This window comes from Loxodonta africana, chromosome 20 (assembly GCF_030014295.1).
Source record: "Loxodonta africana isolate mLoxAfr1 chromosome 20, mLoxAfr1.hap2, whole genome shotgun sequence".
Lineage (NCBI taxonomy): Eukaryota > Metazoa > Chordata > Mammalia > Proboscidea > Elephantidae > Loxodonta > Loxodonta africana.
The window spans coordinates 3,886,523-3,910,136 of NC_087361.1; the positions used below are offsets into that span (position 1 = coordinate 3,886,523).

At 44.7% G+C, this 23,614-nt stretch overlaps 1 protein-coding gene across 1 annotated transcript in view; it reads left to right on the forward strand.

Moving 5' to 3' along the window:
- Positions 1–23,614, forward strand: part of MYH15 (myosin heavy chain 15) — a 209,814-nt gene that overhangs the window by 114,692 nt on the left and 71,508 nt on the right. Inside the window, 8 exon segments of the mRNA XM_064273474.1 lie at positions 8,279–8,330; positions 9,178–9,259; positions 9,626–12,424; positions 13,902–13,956; positions 15,065–15,154; positions 16,233–16,529; positions 21,840–21,998; positions 22,945–22,984. Coding sequence (XP_064129544.1) covers positions 8,279–8,330; positions 9,178–9,259; positions 9,626–12,424; positions 13,902–13,956; positions 15,065–15,154; positions 16,233–16,529; positions 21,840–21,998; positions 22,945–22,984 — 3,574 coding nt within the window.

A 23,614-nucleotide genomic window follows, 5' to 3' on the forward strand; every position in this document is an offset into this window, starting at 1 on the left:
CATCCAAGAAGCTCCTATCATAATCACACTCGCTAAAACCAAAGACAAAGAAAGAATCCTGAGAACAGCTTGAGAAAAACAAAAACTCATATACAGAGGGGAAACAATAACTCTGATTATTTGACAGAAACTATGCAGGCAAGAAGGCATTGGGGTGACATATATAAAACCTTAAAAGAAAAAAATTGTCAACCAAGAATAATATATCCTGCAAAGCTCTCATTCTAATATGATGGTGAAATTAGGACACTTCCAGATAAACAGAAATTAAGGGAAATGTAAAAACCAAACCACACTTACAAGAATTATTAAAGGGAGTCCAGTTTGAGAACAAATAATATCAGACCACAGCCTGAATCTAGGACAAGAGATCACACCAGCCAGACACCAACCTCGGAAATGAACTGTCAAGGACTATTCAAAACCAAAAGATTTACAACAGGGAACCAGAGAGGCTAATCTGCAAATGACAACAACATCAGAACAATAAAAGAGGGAATAAATGGCATAGGTCTAGAACATTCTAATGGAGAGGAAGACAAGGCAAAACCAAGTAATAATAGACTTGTTCAAATGTAGGAAGATACTAGTAAATTTCAAAGTAACCACAAAGAAAGTTAACAAACCTACTCATCAAAATAAAGAAGAAAAACAAAGCCTCAGTAAAAACAAAATCTACAAAAACAAAAGAAATGAAAAAAAAATCCACAAACAAAAGAAATACAGCACAGAAGAGTAAAAGGAACAAAGAAAACATCAGCGCCACAAAAAAAGCACTACAAAATGACAGCAATAAACTCAACGCCTATCAATAATTACACTGAACATAAATAGCTTAAATGCATCAATAAAGACAGAGTGACAGAACGGATAGAAAAAAACGGGACCCATCAACATGCTGTCTACAAGAGACACATCTTAGAGACACAGACAGAAATGTATTAAAAAAATCAAAGGATGGAAAATAATATATCAAGCGAACAGCTACCAAAAGGAAAAAAAAAAAAAAAAAACAGGAGTGGCAATACTAATCTCAGATAAAATAGACTTTAAAGCACAATCCACCATAAAAGGGCACTATATCATGATTAAAGCGACAATCCATCATGAGGACTTAACCATAATAAATACCTATACACCCAAAGACAGGACTCCAACATACATAAAACAAACTCTAAAAGCACTGAAAAGAGAAATTGATAGTTCCACAATAATAGGAGACTTCAACACAACACTCTCAGTAAAGGACAGAACATCCAGAAAGAAACTCAACAAAGATACGGAAGATCTAAAGGCCACAGTCAGCCAACTTGAACTCACAGACATATATAGAACACTCCACCCAAAAGCTACAAAGTACACATTCTTTTCCAACACACATGGAATGTTCTCCAGAATAGACTACATCTTAGGCCACAGAGCAACCCTCAACAAAATCCAAAACAGTGAGATAATACAAAGTATCTTCCCTGACCACGATGCCATCAAAGTAGAAATTAACAACATATCAAAAAAACGATACACCATGACCAACTAGAATTCATATCAGGTATGCAAGGATGGTTCAACGTTAAAAAAATCAATCAATGTAATCCACCATATAAATAAAAGAGAAGAAACACTGGCCAAATTGACAAAAGAAAAACAGGAGAGGATGCAAATAACCCAAATAATAAATGAAATGGGAGACATTACAACAGACCCAACTAAAATAAAAAGGATCATAACAGAGTATTATGAAAAACTATACTCCAACAAACTTGAAAACCTAGAGGAAATGGACAAATTTTTTAGAAACACACTACCTACCTAAACTAACACAAAATGATGTTGAAAATCTGAACAGACTCATAAAAAGAGAAGAAATTGAAAACGTAATTTAAAAACTCCCACCCCCCCCCAAAAAAGGTGTGGCCCAGATATCTTCACCTGAGAATTCTATCAAACATTCAAAGACAAGCATACACCAGTACTACTTAAACTATTTCAAAGCATAGAAAAGGAAGGGGTACTCCTAAATTCATTCTATGAAGCTAGCATAACCCTGATAACCAAACCAGGCAAAGACACCACAAAAAAAGAAAGTTACAGACCAATATCTCTCATGAATATGATGCAAAAATTCTTGACATAATTCTAGCCAATAGAATTTGACAACATGATTATTTCAATTCATGCAGAAAAGGTATTTGACGAAGCCCAACACCGATTGCTGATAAAAACTCTCAATAAAATAGGTGTAGAAGGAAAATTCCTCAACATAATAAAGGACATCTATACAAAACCACCAGCCAACATCATTCTTAATGGAAAGAGGCTGAAAACATTCTGCTTGAGAAGGAATAAGACAATAAGACAAGACATTGTGCTGGAAGTCCTAGCTAAAGCAATAAGGCAAAAAAAAAAAAGAGCATCCAGATTGGTAATGAAGAAGTAAAACTGTCCCTATTTGCCGTTGATTTGTTACTATACTTAGAAAACCCAAAAGACTCCATGAGAAAACTACTGGAACTAATGGAAAGATTCAGCAGAGTAGCAGGATACGAGGTTGACATACAAAAAATAAGTTGGATTCCCATACATCAACAGAGAACAATGAAAAGGAAATCAGGAAAACAATACCATTTATAACAGCCCCCCACCCCCCCCAAAAAAATTCTTAGGAATAAGCCTAACCAGAGATGTACAAGACCTACACAAAGAAAACTACAAAACACTGCTGCTAGAAACCAAAAGAGATCTACATGAATGGAAAAACATAACATGCTCATGGATAGGTAGACTAGGATTGTGAAAATGACAATTCTACCCAAAGTAATTTACAAATACAATGCAATTCCAATCCAAATACCAACAACATTCTTTAAAGAGATGGAAAAACTATTCATCAACTTTATATGGAAAGGGAAGAGACCCCGGATAAGTAAAGCACTATTGAAGAAGAAGAATAAAGTAGGTGAACTTGCACTACCTGACCTCAGAACCTACTATACGGCTACAGTAGTCGAAACAGCCTGGTACTGGTATAACCACAGATACATTGACCCATGGAACAGAATTGTGAACCCAGATGTAAATCCAACCACCTATGGTCACCTGATCTTCAACAAGGGCCCAAAGTGCATCAAGTGGGGAAAAGACAGTCTCTTTAACAAATGGTGCTGGCAAAACTTGAAGCCCATCTGCAAAAAAATGAAACAGAACCCATACCTCACACCATACACAAAAACTAGTTCAGAATGGATCAAAGACCTAAATATAAAACCAAAAGCTATAAAGATCAAAGATAAAATAGAACCAAAACTACAGGGACTAATACATGGAATACATAGGATACGAATCATAACAAACAATACACAAACACCAGAAGATAAGCTAGATTACTGGGATCTTCTAAAAATTAAATACTTACATTCATCAAAAGAGTAAAAAGAGAACCTACATACTGGGAAAAAAATTTTTGACTATTACAGATCTGACAAAGGTCTAATCTCTAACATCTACAGGAAAATCCAACACCTCTACAACAAAAAGACAATGCAATTATAAAATGCGCAAAGGAAATGAACAGACACTTTACCAGTGAAGACATTCAAGTGGCTAACAGACACATGAGGAAATGCTCATGATCACCAGTCATTAGAGAAAGGCAAATCAAAACCACAGTGAGATGCCATCTCACCCTAGCATTACTGGCATGAATCAAAAAAAACAAAAAATTAAAAACATTGGAGAGGCTGGGGGAAACTGGAACTCTTATGCACTGCTGGTGGGAGTGCAAAATGGTACAACCATTTTGGGAAACAATATGGCTCTTCCTTAAAAGGCTAGGAATAGAAATACCATATGATCCAGCAATCCCACTACTAGGAATACGTCCTAGAGGAATAAGAGCCGTCACACAAATAGATGTATGCATACCCATGTTCATTGCAGCATTGTTCACAATAGTAAAAAGATGGAAGCAACCTAGATGCCCATCAACAGATGAATGGATATGCAAACTATGGTACATACACACAATGGGTAAAGACCAATGATGAATCTGTGAAGCATCTCACAACAAGAATAAATCTGGAGGGCATTATGCCAAGTGAAATAAGTCAATCACAAAAGGACAAATATTGTACAAGACCACTATTATAAAATTCACAAAAAGATTTACACACAAAAAGAAACAATCTGATGGTTATGAGGGAGGGGAGAGGTGGGGATAGAAAAGCACTAAACAGAAATAGATAAAGCGTTACTCTGGTGAAGGGTAGGACAGTACACAATACTGGGGAAGCCAGCACAACCTGTACAAGGCAAGGTTATAGAAGCTCCATAGAGACATCCAGACTCCCTGAGGGACCAAATTTCTGGGCTGAGGGCTATGAGGACCATGGTCTTGGGGAATATCTAACTCAATTGACATAAAATAGTTTATAAAGAAAATGTTCTACATTCTACTTTGGTGAGTAGCATCTGGGGTCTTAAAAGCCTGTGCATGGCCATCTAAGATACTCCACTGGTCTTACTCCTTCAGGAGCAAGGGAGAATGAAAAAAACTAAAGACTCAAGGGAAAGATTAGTCCAAAGAACTAATGGACCACAGCTACCATGGCCTCCACCAGACCGAGTCCAAGTACAACCAGATGGTGCCCAGCTACCACCACTGACTGCTCTGACAGGGATGACAATAGAGGTCCTGGACAGAGCTGGAGAAAAACGTAGAACAAAAATCTAACTCACACACACACACACAAAAGACCAGATTTACTGGCCTGACAGATACACTTTTAGCTCAGAAATGAAGTCACTCCTGAGGTTCGCCCTTCATCCAAAGATTAGACAGGCATATAAAACAAAATGAGACTAAAGGGGCACACCAGCCAGGGCCAAGGGCTAGAAGGCAGGAGGGGACAGGAAAGCGGGTAATAGGGAACCCAAGGTCCAGAAGGGAGAGTGCTGACATGTCGTGGGGCTGCTGACCAGTGTCATAGAACAATAAGTGAACTGTTTAACGAGAAGCTAGCTTGTTCTGTAAAACTTCATCTAAATTACACACGCACACACAAATTGGAGGCTGCTGAAAGACTGAAAAAAGATGTGGGCAACTCCAGGGTGGCTGCAAAGAAGTTTATTAGGCAGACTTACATACAAGATGAGTCCTGGGCGGCCACAGGACCAAGCAGATCTCCGCACTTCACAGTGGGAAGGCAGAGGTTTTATAGCAGTGGTGGACAATAGTGGCTGCGTGCCAGGGGGTTACAGAAGAACAACTTAGCAAACTTTAGTGAACTAGCAGAACGCATGAGGGTGCTCATATTCAGCCTCACAAAGCCTGATTTCCCTTCAGAGACCTGGGTTTGATTCCTGGCCAAAGTCCCTCATGCGCAGCCACCACCCACCTGTCAGTGGAGGCTTGTGTGTTGTTAGGATGTTGAACAGGTTTCAGTGGAACATAAAATTGTGTTTTAGTAAATAATTTGGGGAAAATAATAAACCCCTTTAATATATATTTTCAAAATAATTTTTAATTCCTCCTCACAGCACTCTATGCTCTTGCAGTTATTATAAGCTTCACAAGGGTAAGGACTATGCCTAACTTGTTCAACCGTAGACTTAAAAAAAAAAAAAAAAACTTAGTATCTAACAAATGACTGGTTAGGAGGCACTTGATAAATATTTAGTGACCAGCTGACAACTAATCTTGTAAAACGTTTTGTAATTTACAAGGTACTTTTAGGTACATCATCTCAATCAATCCTTGCCATGACCCTTTCAGATAAATTCGGGAGGGATATCTCCATTTCATTCTGCTGTGCATTAGGTTGTTATGAGTTGGAACCGACTCAATGGCACCTAACAACAACATCTCCATATCTTATAGGAACCAATACAGAGGAGTTAAGTGGCATCCCCAATTTCATAAATTAGGTGGCAAAGCTTGGGTATGAAGCAGGACTTTTGGTTCCTAGTCTAGTGACTATTCCATTTTAACTTCCTTGTCTCAGAGACAAACAAACAGAGATAGGCTACACACGTTTAGGATACCATTAAAGCTTTTGCACCACTATACAGTACAAAGGGCTTGAAGACACTGAGCCCAGGTTGATAAGATCAGCCTCATAATTGTGCTAATGCTACGTAGGAGGAAAGCTCTTTACCTTTTCTGCTGCAAGTCACAAACTGGCAGCCATGACCTGAACCTGGCCTCCAAACAGTTTTTGTTTGATCTATACAGGTAAGAAAATCAGAAGATTTTACATACAAATTTGCATTTCCTTTATTCCTTGAAAAATGGAAATTCTGGGAAAACAGAAAATCTGGTCTCCCTGGTTTCAAAATCCAGTGGATGTGCTCTTCCTTCCTCACAATCCCACCCTCCCATTATCTTACACCCAACTCCCCTCCTTTGTGTTAAGTCTGGCACCTGTAGGCTGACTTGGGTCACTTGACTGAGACCATCAGGAAACAGAGAATTTTGGGGTTGGTTTGGGTTGGTTACTTCAGCACATGTTAACATAATTCAGGAAAGTGCCTTAAATCTCATAGGCCTGCCTCAAGACGAGGTTGACAATTGGAAGCTGTTGTGTTTGAACCCTGATAATTTTCAGGCAGTGCATTTGCCTGATTCTAATAGTTTCTAAAGTGGTCCTGAGACGTCTCTTAGGCAGTGGCCACATAAACTTATGGCTCGCAGCTGAGTAATTCTCTGATCATAAGAGATAAGACAGTGGTTTATCCAGAGAGTTAGAGAGAAAATAATCTTCTAACTCTTCAGGGTGTGTGCTGCATTCTTTGGAACTAGAAGTGAATTGTCCAGAATGTCTTTTTTCATAATTCTTTAAAGCACCTCTGGAAAATATTTGCCTTCAAGTTTCTGACTCATCCAAACATTGAATTGCTCATTTAATAACCATGTTTTCCCTGGGGAATTCAAATACTTTGACTAGAGTTACAACTCTTTTTAAAAAAATTAATGGACAATAGTATTATTCCTTTCCGTGGGTGGAAAAACTGAAGTGCAAAGAGGTCAAGTGATTCACTAGAGGGCCTGGCACATGTCATCTGGCTCAGCTCAGCTGCCACTAAAGCCCAGAGAATATTTGATTAGTTTTCCGTATTGATAGCTGGTCCATTTTCTCTAAGTTGCTCATGGGTTTTGTTGTTACTCTTGTGGTTGTACATCTTAGTGAGTTAGCAACTTCACAGACATTTGTAAAGCAGATTGGCTTACCATAGGGTCTTTTACTTCAAGAAAATAAGAATAGATGTATTGTTTTTTAATAAATTATAAAAATAATACATAAATGTTGTAAAAATACAGTCAACATTGAAAAGAACATAAAAAATGCCTACAATTTCACATACAGAGATAACTCAACATTTTGTCCCAATATTGTCTATGTATATAGTCATCTGTAACATACTTGTTGCTGTTGAGTCTATTCTGACTCATAGCAACCCCATAGGACAGAGCAGAACTGCCCCATAATGTTTCCAGGACTGTAATCTTTATGGAAGCAGACTGCCACATCTTTTTCCCATGGAGCGGCTGGTGGGTTTGAACCTCTGAAGCAGCCTAGCGCTTGACCACTGCGTCACCAGGGCTCCTTATCTACAACATATCCACACTTCAAAACAAGAACAGACGCTCAGGATCATAATATGCAAACTGTTTTTTAGCCTATATTTTCAGTTAAAATAAATCCTAGAAAATTTTCTGTGCCAATTATATGGATGTGTATCATTGCTTTAAAAGGCTGCAGTGGTCCATTATATACACTGCTGTTCGTAGTTGCTATTGAGTTGGTCTGACTCACGGAGACCTTTTGTATGACAGTGAAATTCTGCCCAGTCTGTGCCACCTTCGTGATCACGGGCATATGTAAGGTCATTGCTGTGGCCGTTGTGTCAACCCATCTCATTGAGGGCTTCCCTCGCTTTCACTGACCCTTTACACATACTCCTTCATAATTTAATTAAGCAATCTCCTATTGTGGACATTTATTGATAACTTACTTTTGCTTAATTTTTGGCTTTGAATAAACTATGCTGCAGTGAGTGTCTTTGCACAGTTGTCTGATTATTTCTTAAGGAAAGGCATTAGGAATAGACTTTTTGTGTCAAAAGATATAAATATTTTTAAATCTTTTGATAGATATTGCCATAGTGCTTTTCAGAACATTGACAAATTTACGCTTCCATCAACGGGGTATGAGAATGTGACAAAAAAGTACTTTTTAAATGCTTTTTCCTTTTTTTTTTTTTCATTTTACAATTTGGGGAGAAGAAACGCAAAAAAAGAAGCTTCATTCCAAATGGCTGCATCTCTGCATAAAGTAGTTTTTAATTATGTCTGTTTATATATTAACTGTCTCGAAATCTGCATGTGTTGCCGCTTACTTGAAATTTTACATTTTCAAATAGGGATAAACTATCTGAAACTAGCCAAGTTGGGGAAGTTGAGTTATGCTCTTGGTATCACCAAGGGCTTTATGGACACTGTTGGTGCCCCACTGGGTCTACTTTACCAGTTGTGTACTCATCCTGCAGCTGACGTGAATCTTGGCACAGCCTTTCACAGCTGCCTAAAGTTGTCCTTGGACAAATGGGAAGCTAAGCTGTCTCCTTGACCTTCCCTCCAGACTTTGACCCCTATCTTACCTCAAGGTGGGGTCAACTGCTGTGCTATTGGTGTTCCTGTGCTCAAAGCTCCCTAAGGGATCAGACTAAAGCTAGTTTCTAGCTGAGTCCACAACATTGCTTGGATTTCTAACCCCCTGCCCTCACCTGCTTCCTTTATCAAATAAATCTCTTGAACCAGAATCCCCATCTCTGCTTCCGCTTCTAGAGAGTTTGACCTAAGATAAGGTTTTCCACAGACAGGAAGCTTGAGGAACAATTTCTTTCTTCAAGCTGTTTTATTGCCCAGCCATAAGTTATTGCTATCAAATTCAAAACACAGAGATGATTCACAACAGCACTGTGTCTGTCAGATAAATATCGACTTGCCATAGAAAAGACATATTGTAATTGGTAAGCAGGAACGAATGTAGAATTCCTCATTTTACTATTGGTATGCAACTTGGCTATAAGGTTAAACTGAGAGATTTGGAGGCATTTGTAGGTAGACTGGTGCTATAGTGATTTGCCAAATTATTTTGTTTATTATGGTCTCCATTTTAGGGAAACCTAAATAAACTAAGAAATAATCTGAAATGAACAGCACCTCATTTCCTGAGATGCATAAATCCCGAAGTGAACAAAATATGAGGTAGGATCTAAACTTCTTTGTAACCCACACTAGGAAATATATTTGATTTCAGCTATGTTAAATGTCTTTTCAAGAAGCATTTTCTGGTTCCTTTTATAAAAGGGCAGATTTTCAGATAGAAAAATGAAAGTAAGCTAAAAGCGAGGTCTTCAGAACCTCAAGATTGTCTTTGAATTGAGATTCAAGTGGATGCACAGAAAGATTTCACAAAGCAGACTCAACTGGATAACATAAGACTGCTTGATTTTACCATTTAAATCCTCCTTGAATTTCATGCTAAAGCGTAGATAAGTTCCTAAGCCACTGTCTATAAGGGCAAAGTATAATCAAAAGTGACTGAATCATCTTCTCGAGGATTAGTGCTAGTTGCCGAGCTGGCGCTCATGGCCACCCCGCGTGTGTCGGAGCGCGACCGCGTTCCACCCCGCGTGTGTCGGAGCACGGCCGCGTTCCACCCCGCGTGTGTCGGGGCACCGCCGCGTTCCACCCCCCGTGTGTCGGGGTACGGCCGCGTTCCACCCCGCGTGTGTCGGGGCACGGCCGCGTTCCACCCCGCGTGTGTCGGGGCACGGCCGCGTTCCACCCCGCGTGTGTCGGGGCACGGCCGCGTTCCACCCCGCGTGTGTCGGGGCACGGCCGCGTTCCACCCCGCGTGTGTCGGGGCACGGCCGCGTTCCACCCCCCGTGTGTCGGGGCACCGCCGCGTTCCACCCCGCGTGTGTCGGGGTACGGCCGCGTTCCACCCCGCGTGTGTCGGAGCACGGCCGCGTTCCACCCCGCGTGTGTCGGGGTACCGCCGCGTTCCACCCCCCGTGTGTCGGGGCACCGCCGCGTTCCACCCCGCGTGTGTCGGGGCACCGCCGCGTTCCACCCCCCGTGTGTCGGGGCACCGCCGCGTTCCACCCCGCGTGTGTCGGGGCACGGCCGCGTTCCACCCCGCGTGTGTCGGGGCACGGCCGCGTTCCACCCCGCGTGTGTCGGGGCACGGCCGCGTTCCACCCCGCGTGTGTCGGAGCACGGCCGCGTTCCACCCCCCGTGTGTCGGGGCACGGCCGCGTTCCACCCCCCGTGTGTCGGGGCACCGCCGCGTTCCACCCCGCGTGTGTCGGGGCACCGCCGCGTTCCACCCCCCGTGTGTCGGGGCACCGCCGCGTTCCACCCCCCGTGTGTCGGGGCACGGCCGCGTTCCACCCCGCGTGTGTCGGGGCACGGCCGCGTTCCACCCCGCGTGTGTCGGGGCACGGCCGCGTTCCACCCCGCGTGTGTCGGGGCACGGCCGCGTTCCACCCCCCGTGTGTCGGGGCACCGCCGCGTTCCACCCCGCGTGTGTCGGGGCACCGCCGCGTTCCACCCCGCGTGTGTCGGGGCACGGCCGCGTTCCACCCCCCGTGTGTCGGGGCACCGCCGCGTTCCACCCCGCGTGTGTCGGGGCACGGCCGCGTTCCACCCCCCGTGTGTCGGGGCACCGCCGCGTTCCACCCCGCGTGTGTCGGGGTACGGCCGCGTTCCACCCCGCGTGTGTCGGGGTACCGCCGCGTTCCACCCCGCGTGTGTCGGGGTACCGCCGCGTTCCACCCCGCGTGTGTCGGGGCACGGCCGCGTTCCACCCCGCGTGTGTCGGGGCACCGCCGCGTTCCACCCCGCGTGTGTCGGAGCACGGCCGCGTTCCACCCCCCGTGTGTCGGGGCACCGCCGCGTTCCACCCCCCGTGTGTCGGGGCACGGCCGCGTTCCACCCCGCGTGTGTCGGGGCACGGCCGCGTTCCACCCCGCGTGTGTCGGGGCACGGCCGCGTTCCACCCCGCGTGTGTCGGAGCACGGCCGCGTTCCACCCCCCGTGTGTCGGGGCACCGCCGCGTTCCACCCCCCGTGTGTCGGGGTACGGCCGCGTTCCACCCCGCGTGTGTCGGGGCACGGCCGCGTTCCACCCCGCGTGTGTCGGGGCACCGCCGCGTTCCACCCCGCGTGTGTCGGAGCACGGCCGCGTTCCACCCCCCGTGTGTCGGGGCACCGCCGCGTTCCACCCCCCGTGTGTCGGGGCACGGCCGCGTTCCACCCCGCGTGTGTCGGGGCACGGCCGCGTTCCACCCCGCGTGTGTCGGGGCACGGCCGCGTTCCACCCCGCGTGTGTCGGAGCACGGCCGCGTTCCACCCCCCGTGTGTCGGGGCACCGCCGCGTTCCACCCCGCGTGTGTCGGAGCACGGCCGCGTTCCACCCCCCGTGTGTCGGGGCACCGCCGCGTTCCACCCCCCGTGTGTCGGGGTACGGCCGCGTTCCACCCCGCGTGTGTCGGGGTACGGCCGCGTTCCACCCCGCGTGTGTCGGGGCACGGCCGCGTTCCACCCCGCGTGTGTCGGGGCACGGCCGCGTTCCACCCCGCGTGTGTCGGAGCACGGCCGCGTTCCACCCCCCCGTGTGTCGGGGCACCGCCGCGTTCCACCCCGCGTGTGTCGGAGCACGGCCGCGTTCCACCCCCCGTGTGTCGGGGCACCGCCGCGTTCCACCCCCCGTGTGTCGGGGTACGGCCGCGTTCCACCCCGCGTGTGTCGGAGCACGGCCGCGTTCCACCCCCCGTGTGTCGGGGCACCGCCGCGTTCCACCCCCCGTGTGTCGGGGTACGGCCGCGTTCCACCCCGCGTGTGTCGGGGTACGGCCGCGTTCCACCCCGCGTGTGTCGGGGCACGGCCGCGTTCCACCCCGCGTGTGTCGGAGCACGGCCGCGTTCCACCCCGCGTGTGTCGGAGCACGGCCGCGTTCCACCCCCCGTGTGTCGGGGCACCGCCGCGTTCCACCCCGCGTGTGTCGGGGCACCGCCGCGTTCCACCCCCCGTGTGTCGGGGCACCGCCGCGTTCCACCCCGCGTGTGTCGGGGTACGGCCGCGTTCCACCCCGCGTGTGTCGGGGTACGGCCGCGTTCCACCCCGCGTGTGTCGGGGTACCGCCGCGTTCCACCCCGCGTGTGTCGGGGTACCGCCGCGTTCCACCCCGCGTGTGTCGGGGTACGGCCGCGTTCCACCCCGCGTGTGTCGGGGTACCGCCGCGTTCCACCCCGCGTGTGTCGGGGTACGGCCGCGTTCCACCCCGCGTGTGTCGGGGTACCGCCGCGTTCCACCCCGCGTGTGTCGGAGCGCGGCCGCGTTCCACCCCGCGTGTGTCCGAGTATGGCCGTGTTCCACAGGGTTTCCAATAGCTGATTCCTCAGGAGTAGTCGCCACGCCTTTCTTCTGAGATGCCTCTGGGTTTCCTTGAACTGCCAACCTTTCAGTTAGCAGCAAGCAAGTTAACCATTTATACTATCGGGGACTTCTATCTCAGACTAGGGCAGTTATTTGGTTGAAGCTATCTAAATTGACCATAAAGATATTTCTAAATCAGTATGTAAGTGTTAAGAACTCCCTCTGGCCTTCCTTCTTAATTCTAACATCTCCCCTCTCCCTAATATACCCATTTCCAAACCCAGTGCCATCGAGTTGATTTTGACTCATAGCGACACTATAGGACAGAGTAGAACTGCCCCATAGAGTTTCCAAGGAGCGCCTGGTGGATTTGAACTGCGTACCCTTTGGTTAGCAGTCATAGCGCTTAACCACTACGCCACCAGGGTTTCCATACCCATTTCATTAGTCATGTAATTCTGGGCTATGGGTACTTTTGATGAGTAAATAGTAGTGGGGTACGATGAGGTTGGAGGGTGAAAGTGAGATTTATTTTTATGTTTTTTACTGCCAAGACAAAATTTTTACAGACATTGATTACACGCATTGCTTTTCTTATATCATGGGTTTGAAGATTCCTGCGATTTCTGTGAAATTCCAAGTAATCCATCGCTAACCAAAAGGTTGGTGGTTTGAAACCACCAGCAGCTCTGAGGGAGAAAGATGTGGCAACCTGTTTCTGTAGAGGTTTACAGCTTTGGAAACCCTATGGGGTTGCTATGAGTCGAAATCGACTCGACAGCACTGGGTGTAGCTCTTTGGTGGGAGGCTGTCAGCCTCAGAGGAATGTGTATGACAAGCACTTACGTCTCCAGAGCACCAATCACCCTGGGAACATGTAGCCAGACATTGCCGATTCTGGTTTCTGAGGATTGTAGTATCTTGCATTTTTATTAACTTCCTGTAATTAAGACCCCAATCTTGACAGTCTGTGGTCTATTTTGGGAAAGTGTGATGCTAAACAATGATGCTGCAGTTTGAGTTTTAGCAGTGTAAATCCTTCATGTTCATTCACTGCTGTATGTTTTTACCTCACTGCTTTCCATCGGCTGGATTTCTGAATGCACCCAGGGACACTGCTTCCATCTTGCAAGGAATCTAATTAGCTGCCTCTATTTTGGAGCAATTCTGTTCCCTATTAGAGTTGCTTCCAATTGAGTTAGCCCTGATTTAATCAGTTTTTTTTTTTTTTTAAGCCAAGAGACAAAGACATAAGAAAAGCTTCATGATCTAATTAGAAAGGTTTTTCATATGTACTTAAAGGGAAAGAACATGCTTGATCTTCAGATGTCATAGGACTCCACCATCTGCTTCTGTTCGTGAAAGGGACTGGAGGAAGGCGTATGGGTATGTGGTTTAGAGTGGGTTTCTATGACCCTGGGCACAGGTGGAGAGTCACCTCTGTCCCATTTTCCTTGTAGGACCACAGCAGGCCTTTGTGTTAGAAGGACTGCTGCTTGGCTTCTTCCAGAAGACGTGCTGAGAGCCAGATGCAGTGGCTTCTTGGATGGTTTTGCAAAGGCTCTATCAGAGATTGCTGCACACAGCTGTAGTGGGGCTTCTTCTGATGAACGGAAGGTGATAGGAGGTGATTAGACTACAGAATAAAACAGGAGCTCTCAAGATAATAAAGGGGATGCCATCGATTCCTCCTAGAGGCAAAACTGTAAAACAGAATTTTCATTTCCCCATCCCCCACTTTGAGGACCAAGGTACACCTTACCTAAGCTTTGGTATAAGAAAGACTGAAGAATTGAGGCCTTTGAATTATGGTGTTGGCAAAGAATATTGAGTGTACCATGGACTACAAGAAGAATGAATATGTCAGTCTTGGAAGTACAGCGGAATGCTCCTTAGAAGCATGGTGAGATTTTGTCTCATGTACTTTGGCCATGTTATCAGGAGGGACAAGTATCTGGAAAATTACATCATGCTTGGTAGAGGGTCAGTGAAAGAGAGGAAGACCCTCAATGAGATGGATTGACACAGTGGCTGCAACAATGGACTTAAGCACAGTAACAATTGTGAAGATGGTGCAGGACTAGGCAGTATTTTGTTCTGTTGTACATAGAGTTGCTATGAATTGGAACTGACTGGAAGGCACCTGACAACAACAGCGGCCCCATCTGCCCCTTTCTTTTCATTCCCCTGTCCCCCATGTACTTGGAGATAGATATTCCCTTTTGTGTTTTTGTCCCTCTCCCTAGCTGATTTTAATAGGTGAATAGATGTGATACTCGCTGTTTACATTCTAGCAAAAATGTCTTTTTTTTTATTTCGAGGAGTATTTACTCATAAAATCTCATCTAACTGTGAAATAAAGGGTGTTTACCATGTTAAAGGAATTTCAGGTAAATCATTTTATATTTGGAGCCCCTTACGTCTAAGGTGGATACTGTGAGTGCCATCAGGCTGGCCATGAGGAAACTCACTTACCTACCATACGGAGAGCACCAAATTCAGGCTTTTTCTTTTTAACCCAAGATGCACCAATTTGCACAAAATCTGGAGTAATATTTTTTCTAGGGAAAGAAACAACTTGATCCCCCTTTCAGGTTTAATGTACACTTCCTTTTTTCTGCAGCAGCTGTGGTATAGTGGTGTCTTGGAAGAAATTAGGATATGCTGGGAAGATTTCCAGAGGACTGCTGTATAAAGCCGACTTTAAACAAAGGTAAACACACGTCCCAGGATCCAAGAAGCCTGAGGCAGTCCATTCTGTTTTTCCTTCTGAGTTTAGGCACATATTGTTTTTTTGGTTGCTGCCCTCCAGGCCACAGATCGATGTGTTTTGGTGGTGGTGAGACATAGGACGACAGAGTTCCGTTATTATTTCCTCTTGAACCCCTCGTCCATGTAGCTGTAATATCCTTAAATCTCTATTAATGGATAATAGACCCACATGTGGAAGAAATATATACAGAAGAAGGATATGGAGGCTGAATTGAATCTCTGAAATGTGTGTACTTAATCTTAGCTGCCATCTGAGCAGGCTGTTGCTATACAAGTAAGCTATGAAAGGAAGGAAGCTAGCAAGATGTGTGGTAAGGATATTTCTGAAGGCAGGAGAGGCATCTTTGCTATTTACTGAATTCTAAAAGTATAAATTATAGGTCATCAAGCAAATTGGTGCAAATTATGATGAAACACAAAGAACACCTCTCTCAGAATTAGGAAGCATATTTCTAGTTCTCTGCCAAATCACTGTTAGAGTGGAGGAATCTTGGAAAAGACATTTAATGTTTCTGGTTTTCATTTTTGTTATCTCTATAATAAATCTGTTGTTGCCAAGACAATTTTGACTTGTAGAGACCATACAGGACAGAGTAAAACTACCCCATAGGGTTTCCAAGGCTGTAAACTTTACAGAAGCCAACTACCACATCTTCCTCCTGCAGAGAAGCTGGCAGTTTGGAATTGGTGGGTTTGAACCGCCAGCCTTTCGGTTAGCAACTACGCCACTGGGGTTCCTTATCTCTACAACAGAGATGCTAAAGCTTGCCTTTATCCCTCCCTTACCCCTGTCATTTCTTTTCTCCCTAATAAAGCAGAGAATCAAAGTTGTCTCTACAGTCCCGAGAAAGTACAACACACCAATGTGAGGGATTATTGCTTCCTCCTCATTATCACTGCCAAGAGTTTTGTTAAAATTGGTAGGAGGATATCCTTTCACCTCACTTGTCCAATTATTCTTTATTTGACTCACATGATCGTTTGCCCCCAGTATTTATTCTTTACCCATTTTAAATTAGTTACAGTATGCTGAACCTGAAGGCCTTTCTAGAGAGCAAGTTTGTGAGCAGCCGAAAAGCAGCTGAAGAACTACTTGGCTCCTTGGAGACAGACCATACCCAGCACCACTTCAGAATCCCTAAGGTAACCAGAAAACTGCAAGGAATGCATCTGGAGAAGAGGGGGAGGAAAGAGTCTGTATCTTCAAATACCTATGAAAGCATAATTATAAGGCATTCTTACAGCTCTTATGGCCACAAATACCACAAATGGAGCTCAGTTGAAAGTAGAAACTTCAGCATTGTGAGAGAGAAAATTTAATTCTTCTTAAACCTCAGTCTTAACTACATTTGCATTTTTATAATTATTCATCTAAACAAGTTTGTGCCAAAATATAAAATAGTGAGTCAACCTTAGGGTGCTAGAAAATATATATGCACATAGAGTCAGAAAGGGGGGATTAATTTTCTGGAGTTTACTGCTTCTCTGCATATGAACTGATTCATCCACAAGTGCTCTTTTAGGGAATGAATTCTAGAAGACTGTCTGGAAAGCCTGGTGGCGTAGTGGTTAAGTGCTATGGCTGCTAACCAAAAGGTCAGCAGTTTGAATCCACCAGGCGCTCCTTGGAAACTCTATGGGGCAGTTCTACTCTGTCCTATAGGATCACTATGACGGCAGCAGGTTTGTTTTTTTTTTTGGTTTGCCTGAGTAATTTAACAATTTTAAGGTCAATCCCAGCACTCAAAAATTAATCCAAAGTCAACTTCCTTAAATGTTGCTGCAAAAATGGCATGAGGGCATTACCTGACCTCTTCTAACTTCACATAAGGGAAGGAAAATCAAGATCAACAGCCCAAGGCTGGTTTCTATGAGACAGAGGTCAGACATGCCTCCTCTCTCCACCATCTTTATCAATACTGACACCAACCGTTCCTCCCATGGCACTCTCTACTTCTCTACTGGGTTCGATAATTCATGGCAATGGCCACACAGAACTCACAGACCATACTCACAGTTATGGGGTTTATTAGGGAAGTAACAGATTACAATTCAGGTTCCAAAATGCTCAGGATACAGTTCTTCCATCGGGGCAGCCCCTTCTCAAATGTGCTCACAGGCATGCCTCTCTCTGGCCCTTTGGGCCTCTGCCCTGCTTGGGCAAGTGTTTCAAAGCTCTTTTAGCTCTGCTGATAAGTACCCCAGTGCACTCCTCTCTGCCAGTGAGCCTTGACTCGAAGGTGCTCAGCTATAGCTCTGTGGGCCAGCAAACCTAGCTCCACCAAGTGTCCAGAGGCACCCTACTCCTCCAGCAAGACTGCTGCCTGAAGGCACTCAGCTTTCTCGCCCCTAGGCTGGGAAGCCCACCACACTGTCTCCTGCTGGTCTCTTCTTCTGCTGTTTCTCTGCCACTGCTTCTTGCTATCTTCTGTATTACAGCTTTATCTCTCTTTAGGTCTCCTGGTTCCAGAAGCTTCTGAGTACAGGGATCCCAGAGCCCAACTCCTGGCTTTTCTTCCTTGGTGGTGGTAAGATCCTCTTCTTCCCATCTCTGGGATGGCTCATTTAGAGCCTAGCAGGATGGCAAAACTGGCCAATTCCTTCATTAGGGGCCAATATACATTATTATCATGGTCCCACCTCAACATGTGGTGAGAGTTACAAAGACTAGGGCTAGAAGGGCCATATTAAGTAATTCATTGCACCACAGGCCACCCCTGGCTCTTTTAGCCATTGACCCTTTCATACCTGAAGGATTAATTTCCCCCTCCCAACCATTTTACCAGTCCAAAACAGTTAGTCCTTCTGTAGGATAAAGAATCCTAAAGGTGAGATTACTCAGGTACCAGCCATTCAGGTCTGCTGCAGGTGTCCATCTGATGGGGTCAGGTTCTCTAAAAGTCATCTCAGCTTCACACTTACTGGTGTCTGATAAAATCTGAGAGAAGATCATTCCCTTGCTCTGAGCCTCATGAGGTATCAATGTAACAAAACCTTTAAGGGATGTTAGGTTAAGCCCTGGACTCCAGTCCAGCAGTGCTTCTCCCTTAGTCCACTCTTTCACATAGCTTCTACAACTACAGTTTTTACAATCACAATTAACCCTGTTCACAATCGACACAACTAAATCATATAACCCTATTAGCATCTCTCCCACCCTCTCTCCCCCAAACCTATCAGGAAAAGAGGAATCTATTCAGTGGGGATCCTCTGTTGTCACCCTTGTTTAATGTAAGCACATCCAGGAAAGCATGTAAGCCAGTCGCTTCATGCCTTTATCTGCCCCCTGCTTTAAATAGCCAATTTCTAAATTGCCCATCCCTATTAAACCTGTACTCTGAGGAGACAAGCACATTCCTTGGTCTTGAAGAATCTTCTGTTCCAGTTGGAACTTTGAGCATCTGCATCCATTAGCAAAGTCCAGTCCAGAGCAAGCCATCAACTTGCAGCAATCTACACCAGTTCACAGTATCAAACATCCTTCTCTTCATTCGGTTAGGTTCTAGTCAGCTCATCTCTAACCATCCAAGATAGGTCACAATGGGGAGCCCCTTCTCTCTCTCTCATCTCTAGCCTCCTTGGGCTAGGTCAGCAGGCCCCACCTATATACTCAGGAGTCTGCACAACTCCCTGAACTTCTGACCAGCCTGTCCTTCCTTCCGCTCACTCTCTCATTCCTATACCCCGTGGGCTAGGTCAAAAGGTACAAAAGGAACATGTCCAAACTCAGCCCAACTCTTCATTGCCGTACTCCCCCCACTTCCACTCACAAGTGGACCCAGGTGGTCACCACAGGTGAGCATACCAAGGTGTCTACTTGCCAGCTTCCTGTCCTGGAAGGGGTTTCCTTCTGATGGGCACTGATTTTCCTGCTTCCGTGCACCCAGGGGCAAACTGCTTCCTTAAAATTCAAAAAGCAAAAGAGTTATTTTTTTTCTGCATGTCCGTCCTTCAAAGGCAAATCTCATGTTCTCTATCAGTTCTGGGTAGGTCTGCGTGTCTTTTCAAATACAAAACCTGGGTGAGGCTCAGGTTTTGAACCTAAGGCTCCCACTCTGTATAAGGCCACTGTATTCAAACAGCCTGTGTTTCTCTGGGGGAAAATCCTAGCTCCCCTTTTAGCATAGCCAATCAAGTATTGGCTGAAGGCAGAGTTATAGGCTTCCTTTAATCTATAATATCTAGTTTTCATTTCTGTCATACACTTTGGTCTGATTTATAACACTAGGCATGAAAAACATTCAATATCCATAGTACATTCAGATAACCACATAATCCTAAATACATAACTCTTTTTAAAGCATTCCAGTTTCATCTTCTCCCCACCCTTGACTATCTTCCCATTCATATGCATATGGCCTTGGGCCTCTGGCTGGTTGGAACCAGCAGGTCCTGGTCCCCTATCAATCATCTTGCTTATCCAGCCTGGCTTTTGCTCCAAGCCATTCCAAATGAGGCTTTTCTCCTCTCGGCTGCAGCATGACTTTCCTTTCAGTCATTACAGGTAACAACAACCAAAATAACTATCTAAGAATCAAAAGTTTTACTTTCCAAGCCCCTTCATTCTTTCTCTTACAAAGTTCCATGCCTTCATGAGTCTGGAACCATTGCAAAGAACCCTGCTTTTGAAGCCAAATGTAAAAAGTCATGAGGGCGGGGTCTGACCTTCTCTAAATTCACAAAGCGGGAGGAGAATCCAGATCAAGACCCCAAGGCTAATTCCTACTAGGTGGAGGTCAGACATGCCTCATCTGTACCAGTTCTGACACCAGCCATCCCTCCCATGGCACTCTCTACTTCTTTGCTGAGTTCGATAATTTATTGCAATGGCCACGCGGAACTCACAGACCATACTCACAGTTTTGGGATTTCTTAGGGAAATAATGGGTTACGATTCAAGTTTAAGTATGCTTGGGATATAGCTATTCCATCAGGACAGCCTCTTCTCAGCTATGCCCATAGGCACGCCTCTTTCTGGCCCCTCAGCCCCTGCCCTACTTGGGCAAGTATTACAAAGTTCTTTTAGCTCTACTGATAAGTACCCTGAGGTACCCCACTCTGCCAGTGAGCCTTGGTCTGAAGGTGCTCAGCTATAGCTCTGTGGGTCAGCAAACCTAGCTCCACCACGTGCCTGGAGGCACTCTACTCCTTTAACAAGCCTCCTGTTCAAAGGCACTAAGTTCTGTCCATCCACGGGCCAAGAAAGCACTGCACCATCTCTTGCCAGTCTTGCCTGCTGGTCTCTCCTGCTGCTATTTCTCTGCCACTGCTTCTCTTCATCTTCACTGTTACAGCACTCTCTTTATCTCGGTCTTCTTATTCCAGTTGCTTCTCAGTGCAAGGATCCTAGTTCCAAAGGACATGATCCACTCCTAGCTCTTATTTCTTGGTAGTGGTAAGATCCTCTTCCCTTCTCTGGGATGGCTCATCTGAAGCCTACCCGAATGGCAAAATTGACCAATCCCTTCATTAGGTTTCCATATACATTATTAGCATGGCCACACCCAATCATTTGGTGGGTTACAAGGACATAACTAGAAGGGCCATATAAAGTAATTCATTTACACCTCAGTTGCTTTCTAAATTCTGCCTCATCTTAGATGATCTTTGTATGACCCGTATATCTTGGGAAACTTTTGAGTCATAGATTTAGTTTTATCTAGAAGTCAACATCAGATTATTCCTAATGACATCCATATAATTGCAAATTATTTGAAGGAAATTTGGAAAGTCCAGGGTGAAGAGCTCATTGAAGAAGAACTCTGTATGACATGGTTGTATATTGTTACTTGACTCCTTATTTTGAGTACCTGAGAATCAGTTTTTGCTTTCTGTTGTTTCTGGTGATTTTCATTAATGATTTCCTGTTTCCCTGTGTGTTCATTTAGTTTTACTGTATAGGACTCATCTGGACCAGGGCTAGCATGAGGCAAGGGAGGTGACTAAGGCACAAAATTCAAGCAGGCGCTTACTCTCAGGGTTGTGCAAGTGCTGACTTGTGCAATCCTGAAAGTGAGTAAAATGTGTGCCTTACTCATCTCATCTTGGCCCTGATTAATTATTTTTGGGAAAAATATGTGTGTGCATTCTTTGATGCCTAAGATAAAAATACCTTCTTCTAGAGTGGGGTCAGCAAATTATGGCTGGAGGGCCATATCCAGGTTGTGGTCTAGTCTTTTTTTAACTCGGCCTGTGAACTAAGAAAGGCTTTACATTTTAAAATATTTGTTAAAAGAGGAAAAAAGGAGAAGAAAGGAGAAGAAAGAAGGAAGAAGATTTTACAGAGATGATATGTGGTCTGTAAAGTCTAAAGATATTTGCTATCTGACTCTTTACAGAAAAAGTTTGCTTATGTTTGCCTGCCACTTTGGAGCACTGTCTACCTGGACCTATCTTAAAACTTAAACCTGGTTCCCTGGTCAACCTAGACAACATTAATAGGAAACGGAGATAAGAGTCTAAATTCTTCAGCAATCAATTAAATATTTTTGCAAAAGTTTAAATTTATAAAACCAAACTTTCTAGAATGTTCCTTTTACACATTCAACAAAACTTAACAAGAAATACAGTAGATTTGCCGAATATTCATAATGAGTAGATCTAACATCTGGCTTATTTCCTTCAAGCGTTATTCAGAGTTGGCTTTCTGGACCATCTGGAAACAATGAGAGACTATTTAAAGTCTTCACATTGTTCCAAGTTGGAACACAGGGCAAATCGATATGAATTAAATTCCAAAAGGTGCTAGAAAAGAGATATAATACCCCTAGCTCACATTTCTACCAGTAGAATCATGGTGTGCCTCAACCAATGTGGCCCTATCTCATTGTTTTATGATAAAAAACCAGAACCAAACCTGTTGCCATCGAGTCAATTCCAACTCATTGCAACCCTGTAGGACAGAGTAGAACTGCCCCATAGGGTTTATAAGGAGCAGCTGGTAGATTCAAACTGCTGACCTTTTGGTTAGCAGCCAAAGTTCTTATCTGCTGCGCCACCAGGGCTCCTGTCTTATGATAGGCCATGGTTAAGGGCTACTTCCTCTGCCTTGGCCAAGTCTTACTTAAAATTCTTTTAATCACAGTATGCCAAAAAAGACCGAGGACAAAGGACTTTTATTGTCACAGACAATTGAGTATAAGCATGATTCAGATATTTCTTACATTGCTTCCAGCCTTCCCTTTATAGTCTGAGATGTCTGGACCTCTGAGGATGTTGTGACTCACAATTTATATCATAAGCAGACCTGTAAGGGTTTGCATGTATTCCACAGACGGCACTGCAGAAGTTTGCTTCAAAGTGGGGAGGTGTTCTGACTGTTTTATTACCTCTCTTGGGACAGAAACTGGCTGTTGATGACATGTAATCATAACTCTCTTGCCTCATTTGGGACAGGTTCACTAGAGACATTTATTACCACATTTTGGACATTAACATACAGGTTCTATCTATTCTTTAATAGAATCATGGAAAGCAAAGCTAACAAAATCTATAAACAAAGGGACTTTGAGAGGGATTCCACAGTTGTTATATTCTTTTTTTCCTTGATAGAGTTTATCTTCTGGGAAGAGGTCCACTGGTCTTGTTATAACTTGCCTAATAGACAATTTTTAAATTTCATCTATTTCTCAAAAGAAGAAAAAAAGTCATTACATGGTGATGTCAAAAATATTAGAAAAACATCTCGTAGAGGTCTTGTGTGACTCCTCATATGTCCTCAATATGGTACAGAGTTTGGGGATCACGGGACATGGCTTCTAGGACCAGTTTGGTGAGTTTAGGTAAGACATAATTTCACCATAGTTCACTTTCTTCATCTCTAAAAATAAGGCTTTTAACATCCATCCTCTCTAAATCATAGAAGGATATTGAAAGAAACTTATGATGAAATGTTTCAAACATACAGGAAAATACAGAAAATATAATGAGCATTCATAGAATCACCATGAAGGTATATAAATTCTTAACATTTTTCTGTTGTTCATGACTCATTTTTTTTTTCTGGTGCTTTAAGTGAAAGTTTACAGCTCAGTTAGTTTCTCATACATTTATACACACATTGTTATGCGATCCTAGTTGCTATCCCTATAACGTGACAGTACACTCCTCCTTTCCACCCTGGATTTCCTGTGCCCATACTGCCAGCTCCTGTCCCTTTCTATCTTCTCATCTCGCCTCTGGACAGGAGCTGGGCATTTAGTCTCATGTCTCTACTTGAACTAAGAAGCACACTCTTCATGAGCATCATGTCTTATAGTTCAGTCTGATCTATGTCTGAAGAGTTGGCTTTGGGAATGGTTTTAGTTCTGGGTTAACTGAGAGTTCAGGGGCCATGCCTTCTAGGGTTCCTCCAGTCTCAGTCAGACCATTAAGTCTGGTCTTTTTACATGAATTCAAGTTC